Genomic DNA, 9,882 nt, shown 5'->3' with positions numbered 1-9,882 from the left:
TCATCTTGCTGTATCAGCTCTCCATGTGCAGCACCACTCCTGGGCGAGCTGCACTTTTTTCACGCAGGGTGGCTCTCCTTGTGGGTCGCACTCCTTGGGTATGGCAGCACTGTGCGTGGGCCAGCTCACCACATAGGTCAGGAGGCCCTGGGTTTAGAACCCTGGACCCTCCATATAGTAGGCAGATGCTCTATCATTTGAGCCACGTCTGCTTGCCTCCATGAGGTCTTGTATTCATTTTCAACGTATTTTATTATCTATATGATATACTCATATTTTATTAAAATCTAGGTCCAGTGTTTGGATATTTGGGTTGATATACGTTTTTTTTTTTGCTAGCAGATATAATGTTTACAATGAACACATTCAATGCAAGTTTTGTGCTTTAGTTGAGTTATTTCATTGCTTAGGATAAATTTACAAAATTGAAAAATGGATCTGCTAACGGTGTTATCCTTGTTTCTTTCATGCATTTGACGTGTTGCTTTGTAAAGTGAAAGGTGCTTTTGTGCTACAAGTAATTTTCTGTTTTGTAAGTTTGGATATCCATTTATAAGGTATTCTTAGGTCAGACAAATTTAAATGAATGGAATTTACTCAGTTACAAATTGTGCTCTGTATTATAACTGCTATTCAGGCATTCATGTGATTACAACTTTTTAAATTAACTTTTTATTGAATATAACATACAAAAAGAAAATGGCACAAATCATAAGGGTAGAATTTTAATGAACTTTGATAAAGTGAACATACCCATGTAACCACTATGAAAGCAAGGCAAAGAACGTAAATGGCATTTGAGAAATTCCCTTACACTCCCACTGAACTAGTACCTTTTTTTAGGTAACCATAATCCTGGCATTCAGGGATGACATGAATGACATCCATGTCATTGTGTGTAGCAGTAGTTCATTCATTCTCATTGCTATATAGTACTGCATTTTACAGACACACTATAATTTATTTATCCATTCTACTATTGATGGACACTTCCAAATTTTGGCTCCTACAGACAGGACTGGAATTTCTGGGTTATAGATTATGCACATGTTGAGCTTTCTTAGTTACTTGCTGAACAGTTTTCCAAAGTGATATATCAGTTTATATTTCAGCAGTGTTGGAAAGTTCCAGTACAAGTCTTTGTATATACATATGTTTTTATTTCTCTTTGTGGATGTTTAAAAGTAGGATTGCTGGATCTTATGGTAAGGATATGTTTAACTTTATAAGAAACTGTCAAAGTGTTTTCCAAAGTGGCTGAACCATTAACATTCCCACCAGCATATATGAGAGCCACATTTGCTCCTCATCCTCTCCAAAATTGGTATTGTCAGTCTTGCTAAGGATAGCCTTTCTGGTGGGTGGTTTTAATTTGCATTTCTCTGATGACTGATGACGTTGAGAATCTTTTCATGTGCTTACCACCATTCATAAATTGTCTATTCAAATCTCTTGTCTATTTTTAAAATCGAGATATTTTGTTTTAATTTGAGGTCTTAGTGAGTTGTAAGAATTATTTATGTATTCTTGAAACAAGTCTTTTTCTGATATATGTTTTACAAATATTTTTCAGTCCGTAATTTTTGTTTTCATTTATAAATGTCATATGAAGAACAAATTTTTTTTGTTTTCATGAAGTTCAATTTATCAATGTTTTTCTTTTACATTTTATGCTTTTTGTGTTCTGTTTGGGCCAAATACAAGGTCACAAATATTTTCCTCAATGTTTTATTAACAATTTGTTCATAGATGCTTGTTGTCATTCTTCTTTTAACATCCTTACAATTTTTTGGTCTTATTTTACTGGCTAGGCTCTCTAAGACAATATTGAACAGAAATAATAATAACAGGTATTCTTATCTCATGCCAATTCTTCAGGAAAAATCTATCATTTCACCATGGGGTATGATACTTGCTAGGGACTTTTTTGTAGACACTCTATCTAGGAGCCAGGTCTCTCACTGTCTTATGGAAATGGGGACAACTAGAATGAACATTATCATGTTGTACTGGAATTGGGGGATATTCATATGAAATTATGGTGATAAATGGATAGGTAGATTTGAATATAAAAACATATATACATGTGTATACAAATGTTTATATTTGTATTTATATATGTATGTATTTCCACTCTCTGCCCACTGAGAGGACCTTTGCCAATGACACCTCAGGGTCAATGAGCACTCCTAGCCCTTAGATCTTGATATCCAAATATCATTCAATATCATTATCCAATAAAAGAAAACAGAGCCCCTCAGTAAAATGACTGACTTCAGACTCATGGCAGGGCAAGTACAAGATAAGTCTGGAGCATCTTTTTCTCCCAGAATGAGGAAGTGCTCAAAAAATTGAAGACATGTCCAACATCAAACAGCTTGAAGTGACTCCAGCTCATCTAATCTGGGACCACTTCAGCATCCAAATAAATACCAATAGTAACAAATTATAACCCACTGAATAAAATAAGAATCCATGAATTCATATTAATATAAATTTTAAAAAATATTAAATGAATTAAATAAATAGATAAGATGGGGCAAACTGAAAATCTCATTCTAGAATACTAATATATATACGGAATGATGGGGTTAGAAAACCACCATTTTGCAATCATCAGAATAATAATTAGGAAAGCAGCATCAAATGATGTTAAAAACTAGTGGGAGAACAGGATTTTTACATAGCTTCAAAATATCTCTCCACAAAGTGCTTTTAATTCCATAGAGATAACTAACTTTGCAATGGAGAAACCTGGGGAACATCACTTTAACTAAGAGACCAAAGTTAACTTTACCAATAACGGGACAAACGGACATCACATGCGTCATGGTATTTGTACTGAGATGGACATAACATTGCTTGTGTGGGTTTCCTGCCAAAAGTGCATTACCTAAATCTAATCATGAGGAAACTTTAGTTAAACCAAAATTGTGGTACATTATACAAAATAATAGGCCTGTTCTCCTCAAACCATCAATGTCAAAAAAAGAAAAGAAAAGAAAAGCTGAGGAACTATTCCAGATTAAAGAAGACTAAAATGACATGACTACTAAATGCAATGTATGATCCTGGATTGGATCCTGGTCCAGATAAAACATACTTTTTATTATAAAGTACAAATTTAGGAACTTGGTGAGATTTGAATGTCTGTGGGTTTGATTATAATGATACATCCTGATTTTAATAATTTTACTGTTGTTATACAAGTGAATTTCCTTGTTCTTAAGAAAGACACACTGAAATATTTAGGGATAAAGAGACATTACATCTACAATATACTTTTTCTAATTTTAAAAACAATTTATTGAAGTATATCATTCATATATGAACATGCATAAACAATAATTGTATAGTAAAAGTTGTGGACTTACAAAACAAACATGCATGACATCATACAGGGCTCCCATACATCTCCATACCACAAATACCTTGCATAGTTGTGAAGCATTTGTATGTAACACAAATTATGAAAGAGCATCATCAAAGTGCAATGTACTTTTAATGGTTCAGGAAGATAATATAGTTAGATAAAATGATGAAGCAAATATGATAAAATGGAAACAGACATGAAAAATTTTTAAAAAGATTTATTTATTTTTCTCTCCTTCCCCCCTCCCCCCATCCCAGTTGTCTGCTCTCTGTGTCTATTTGCTGCATCTTCTTTGTCCGCTTCTGTTGTTGTCAGCGGCAGGGGAATCTGTGTTTCTTTTTGTTGCATCATCTTGTGTCAGTTCTCCGTGTGTGCGGTCATTTCTGGGCAGGCTGCGCTTTCTTTCGCGCTGGGAGGCTCTCCTTACGAGGCTCACTCCTTGCGCGTGGGGCTCCCCTACACGGGGGACACCCCTGCGTGGCACGGCACTCCTTGTGCGCATCAGCACTGCGCATGGACCAGCTGCACACGGGTCAAGGAGGCCCGGGGTTTGAACGGTGGACCTCCCATGTGGTAGACAGACAGATGCCCAAACCACTGGGCCAAGTCCACCGCCCCAGATATGAAATCTTGGTGAAAGTTTTACAATAGTTCTTTCTACTATTTTTGCATCTTTTCTGTAAAAGTCTGTAATTATTTCAACATTAAAGATCACTGAAAAGAAATTCCTATTTTGCTAAGAGTTTTTAAACACTAATGGATGCTGAATTTTATCAAATTTCTTTTCTGTATCCATAAGGATGATCATATAATTTTTCTCCTTTGTTCTCTTTATTGGACATATAATAAGACGGTTAATGTCAAACCAGCTTGCAGTCTTGAAATAAACACACATTTCATATATTATATATCACTAAATTTGTTTTTCTGGTATTTAATTTAGGATTTCTTTCATCTCTGATAACAGTAAGACTGTAGTGTTCCTTTCTTCTCAGGCTCTCGGATCCAAATTATACTGGTCTCATAAAATGAATTGGTAAGTCTTCATTTTCTATTCTCTGAAAGAGTTTGTACAACAATGGTGCTATTTCTTTCTTAAAATTTTTTTTTAACATTTATGAATTTACTTGATTTTTCTTTATTTATCCCCACCTTCCCCTAGATGGTTCTCTCATCTGTGTGCTCATTGTTTGCTCACCCGGGACCTCCCACATGAGAGGTGAGTGCCCTCCCTGCAGGCTGTGGCATCTGCTGGTCATAGCATCTGCTCATTTCAGCAGGGGCAGCATCTAGATGGTCGTGGCAGTGGCAGCACCTGCTCATCTTCTTTTAGGAGGCACCGGAACCCCAACCTGGCACCTCCCATGTGGCAGGCAGGTGCCCAACTGATTGAGCCACATCCACTTCCCTCTTAAATATTTTGAAAAATTCAGTCTGGAGATTTTTGTGTGTGAAGATTTAAAATTTTATATTTGACTTCTGTAATAGATGTAAGACTATTTGATTTTTCTATTTATTCTGGTATAAGTGGGATTGTTATAGAAATTTGTCAATTTTATCTAAATTTTCAAATTTGGTATAAAGTTCAAAAGAGTTTCTCCTCAACTCTGTAGCATTTATAGGATCCATAGTGATGTAACTTTTTCCAAGTCTGATATAAGTAATATGTGTTTTTTTGTATGTGTGATCAATCTTGTTAGGAATTTATCATTTTTATTATTCTTACTGGTTTTTTTCACCTGTACTTTTTTTAACTTCATTAATTTTTTTCCTTTTTGCCCTAACCTTTGTAATACTTTCTTCTGGTTTAATTGTCTATTTTTTTCTAACTTCTTGAGATGAACACTTAGGTAATTCTTGATTAAAGCTATGAATTCCAGATGTTATAAAGTTCTTTCTAAACACTGTTTTAGCTGCATTTTTTTTAAGATTTATTTTTTATTATTTATTTATCTTCCCTCCCTTCCCCCCCCCCCCCCGCCCCAGTTGTCTGTTCTCTGTGTCTATTCATTGTGTGTTCTTCTGTGTCCACTTCTATTCTTGTCAGCGGCACTGGGTCTCTGTGTCTCTCTTTGTTGTGTCATCTTGCTGTGTTAGCTCTCTGTGTGTGCAGCCACCACTCCTGGGCAGGCTGAACTTTCTTTTGCGCTGGGCAGCTCTCCTTATGGGGCGCATTCCTTGCTCGTGGGGCTCCCCTACGCGGGGACACCCCTGTGTGGCACAGCACTCCTTGCACACATCAGCACTGCACATGGGCCAGCTCCACACAGGTTAAGGAGGCCCTGGGTTTGAACCATGCGCCTCTCTCCATTGAGCCAAGTCCGCTTCCCTTAGCTGCATCTTAAAATTTTGATGCATGATATTTTCATTGTGATTTAGATAAAAATATTTTCTAATTTTTATTGTGTTTTCTTCTTTGACCTATAGATTATCAAGAAGTTTAATGTTTAATTTCTGTGTGTTTGGAACATTCTAGTTTACTTTTGATTATTAGTGTTAATTCCCCTGGGCTCAAAGAATAGTCTCCATATAATTTCAAACTTTTGAAAGATGATGAAGCTTGCTTTATGGACCAAGTTATGGTCACTTTCAGTAAATGTTCCATGTTTATGTGAAATAAATGTGAATTCTGTAGTTATGGGTGAAATATTCCATATATATCATGTCTATTTTGTTAATCAGGTTGTTAAAATGTTGTGTATCCTCACTAATTTTTTTCCCTACTTGTTCTATCAGTTATTGAGAGATGTATCTGAAAGCTCCTATTGTGACTGTGGATTTGACTATTTCTCTTTTTTTTGCTTTATGTATTTTCAAGACTATTGGTAGTTGCATAAAAATTTAGAATTGTTATATTTTCCTAATGGATTGATGTCTTTATTATTGTGAAATTGTCCTCTTTATTTCTAATAATGCTTTAACAGTTTTTTTCTTGGCTAGTGTTGCATGAAGTGTCTTCTACTATTCCTTCACTTTTAACCCTTTAGGGTTTTGTTTCTTTTTAAAGATTTATTTCTCCCCCCTCCCTCGTTGTCTGCTCTCAGTGTCCATTTGCTGTGTGTTTTTCTGTGTCTGCTTGTATTTTCTTTAGGTGACTCTGGGAACTGATCCTGGGACCTTCTGGAGTGGGAGAGAGGCTATCATTCTCTTGCACCACCTCAGCTCCCTGTTCTGCTGTGACTCTTATTGTTTCTCCTCTGTGTCTCTTTTTGTTGCATCATCTTGCTGCATCAGCTCTCCATGTGGGCCAACACTCCTGCATGGGGCAGCACTCTGCGTGGGCCAGCTCACCACATGGGCCACTGGGTATCAAACTCTAGACCTCTTATGTGGTAGACCAGAGCCCAATTGCTTGAGCCATATCCGCTTCCCCCTTTAGGGGTTATTATGTTTAAATTATAACGTGTATCTTTTGTAACAAGCACATACAAGTGTTTTTTAACCATTCTGAAAAATTTGTCTTTTAATGGAATATTATACCATTTATATTTATGGTAATTAATGATATATTTGTGTTTGTAGCCAGCATCTTAACTTTTTTTTTCTATTTGTCCCACTTGTTACTTGCTCCTTTTTATTTTCTTTCTAATTTTATTTTTGACTTAAAGCTAGTTACCAAGCGATGTAGATGCACAAATAGCCTTCTGAAGAGGTCCACTTGGAGAGGAACTAAGGTCTCCCAAAAACAGCCATCAATAACTTGCCAGCTTTCAGATAACTGTTTCCATAGCTGACATCTGACTGTAAGCTCATGTGAGACCACTCAGCTAGAAACATCTGGTCACTGTTTCCAAATTCCTGACCCATAGAATAAGTGAGATAGCAAATGTTTATTATTATTTTAAGTCACTGAATTTCTGGTAATGTTATGTAGTCATAGGATATAGCCATTATCTCTTTAAATATTGCTACTGCCTCATCTTAGACCCTTTTCCATATCCTTTTTGCTTTCCATGTTTCAGTCAGGATATTTTCTACTTATCTATCTCCAGTACACTATCTCTTTTATAATGAATCCAATGAAAAGAAAACAAGACACAATTTCTCAATCAACTTATCCTGCCACACCTACTAGTATATTCCTAATATTATTCTATTTGGTTTTGTGGTCTTGCCTTGGGATCTAACCATAATTAACCATATTATTTCTATGGGAAATTTTAATTCCAAGTTACAAACATATAAACTTCTAGGAACTTTGAGAACCCAATATATTAATAATATATCTTCTCTATATACCACATGTATTAGTCAGCCAAAGGAATGCTGATGCAAAGTATCAGAAATCTGTTGGCTTTTGTAAAGGGTATTTATTTGGGGTAAAAGCTTATAGTGGCCTCTTCCTCTCGGTCCCATATTGAACCCGAGTTGGAGGAGGCGAGTCAGGTCTCAAAATGGAGGTAAAACCGCCGCCCGGTCGCCCCCAGCCCGACTCCGGCTGTCGCCGTCGTCGCCGGCGGGAGGAGGGCCATGATCCAAAGGAACCAGAGCAGTTGAGAAAACTGTTTATTGGTGGTTTGAGCTTTGAAACTACGGATGATAGATTAAGAGAACATTTTGAGAAATGGGGCACACTTACAGACTGTGTGGTGATGAGAGACCCCCAGACAAAACGTTCCAGAGACTTTGGTTTTGTGACTTACTCTTGTGTTGAAGAGGTGGATGCAGCAATGTGTGCTCGTCCACTCAAGGTTGATGGGCGTGTAGTGGAACCAAAGAGAGCTGTTTCTAGAGAGGATTCTGTGAAGCCTGGTGCCCATCTAACAGTGAAGAAAATTTTTGTTGGTGGTATTAAAGAAGATACAGAAGAATATAATTTGAGAGACTACTTTGAAAAATATGGCAAGATTGAAACCATAGAAGTTATGGAAGACAGACAGAGTGGAAAAAAGAGAGCATTTGCATTTGTGACTTTTGATGATCATGATACAGTTGATAAAATTGTTGTTCAGAAATATCACACTATTAATGGGCACAATTGTGAAGTGAAAAAGGCCCTTTCTAAACAAGAGATGCAGTCTGCTGGATCACAAAGAGGTCGTGGAAGTGGATCTGGCAACTTTATGGGCCATGGAGGGAACTTTGGAGGAGGTGGAGGGAACTTTGGCTGTGGTGGAAACTTTGGTGGAAGAGGAGGCTATGGTGGTGGTGGCAGCAGAGGTAGTTATGGAGGAGGTGATGGTGGATATAATGGATTTGGAGGTGATGGTGGCAACTATGGCGGTGGTCCTGGTTATAGTAGTAGAGGGGGCTATGGTGGTGGAGGACCAGGATATGGAAACCAAGGTGGTGGATATGGTGGTGGTGGAGGAGGATATGATGGCTACAATGAAGGAGGACATTTTGGAGGTAACTATGGTGGTGGTGGGAACTATAATGATTTTGGAAATTATAGTGGACAACAGCAATCAAATTATGGACCCATGAAAGGGGGCAGTTTTGGTGGAAGAAGCTCGGGCAGTCCCTATGGTGGTGGTTATGGATCTGGTGGTGGAAGTGGTGGATATGGTAGCAGAAGGTTCTAAAAACTCAACAGAAAATGGCTACAGTTCTTAGCAGGAGAGAGAGCGAGGAGTTGTCAGGAAAGCTGCAGATTACTTTGAGACAGTCGTCCCAAATGCATTAGAGGAACTGTAAAAATCTGCCACAGAAGGAACAATGATCCATAGTCAGAAAAGTTACTGCAGCTTAAACAGGAAACCCTTCTTGTTCAGGACTGTCATAGCCACAGTTTGCAAAAAGTGCAGCTATTGATTAATGCAATGTAGTGTCAATTAGATGCACATTCCTGAGGTCTTTTATCTGTTGTAGCTTTGTCTTTTTCTTTTTCTTTTCATTACATCAGGTATATTGCCCTGTAAATTGTGGTAGTGGTACCAGGAATAAAAAATTAAGGAATTTTTAACTTTTCAAAAAAAAAAGAAAGCTTATAGTTATAAGACCCTAAAGAGTCCAACTCAAGGTTACTTTTCTCACCAAAGTATGTTGCCACGTATTGAAGCAAGATGGCAGGTGATGTCTGTGAGGGTTCAGCCTTCCTCTCTCTCTTAAGGCTCCATGGGCGGAGCTTCTTCCATTCTCAGCTGCAGACTGGAGGACTCATTTTTTTCCAGGCCTTCTTAGTACTCAGGGTCCTGGTCTCTTCAGCTGCAAACTATCTGGCAAATGGCTCATGTCTCCTCGGGGCCCCAGGATCAAGTTCCTTTCCCGTGTCTATGGAACTCTCTCTCTCTCTTCTTGAGTATCTGCTTCTGTGTTCTCCTTGAGTGAGTGTCCATTTATATAGCCCATTAAGGGGGCGGGGACTCAATCCTGCATGCCCTAATGATATGGTCAAATTAAAGCCCTAATCTTAACATAATCAAGTAAATGTAAAATCTTTGAATTTAATACAATTGAAGGGTATCCCATCCAGAGGAATAGGCCAGTTTACAAACATAATCAATATCTCTTTTTGGAATTCATATATAATAGCAAACTTCCACACAACACCTTGGCCCATCATTAAA

The 9,882-nt window shown here is 37.6% G+C and overlaps 1 protein-coding gene across 2 annotated transcripts; it reads left to right on the top strand.

The window, feature by feature from the left end:
• The first annotated feature begins 7,714 nt into the window (after window positions 1-7,714).
• On the top strand, window positions 7,715-9,278 carry LOC101434325 (heterogeneous nuclear ribonucleoprotein A3-like). 2 transcript variants are annotated; one of them, XM_004480204.4, is made up of 2 exons: window positions 7,745-7,773; window positions 7,840-9,278. In XM_004480204.4, the coding sequence occupies exons 1-2, from the start codon at window positions 7,768-7,770 to the stop codon at window positions 8,896-8,898; spliced, it is 1,065 nt and encodes a 354-aa protein (XP_004480261.1). In that variant the 5' UTR covers window positions 7,745-7,767; the 3' UTR covers window positions 8,899-9,278. The 2 variants fall into 2 exon arrangements, with proteins under 2 accessions (XP_004480260.1, XP_004480261.1); XM_004480203.3 differs by having other exon boundaries at window positions 7,715-9,278.
• The last annotated feature ends 604 nt before the right edge of the window (window positions 9,279-9,882 follow it).

The sequence above is a fragment of the Dasypus novemcinctus genome, chromosome 17 (genome assembly GCF_030445035.2).
Source record: "Dasypus novemcinctus isolate mDasNov1 chromosome 17, mDasNov1.1.hap2, whole genome shotgun sequence".
Lineage (NCBI taxonomy): Eukaryota > Metazoa > Chordata > Mammalia > Cingulata > Dasypodidae > Dasypus > Dasypus novemcinctus.
Note: the sequence above shows the minus strand (reverse complement) of the source record. Positions and strands in the feature narration are given on the sequence as shown.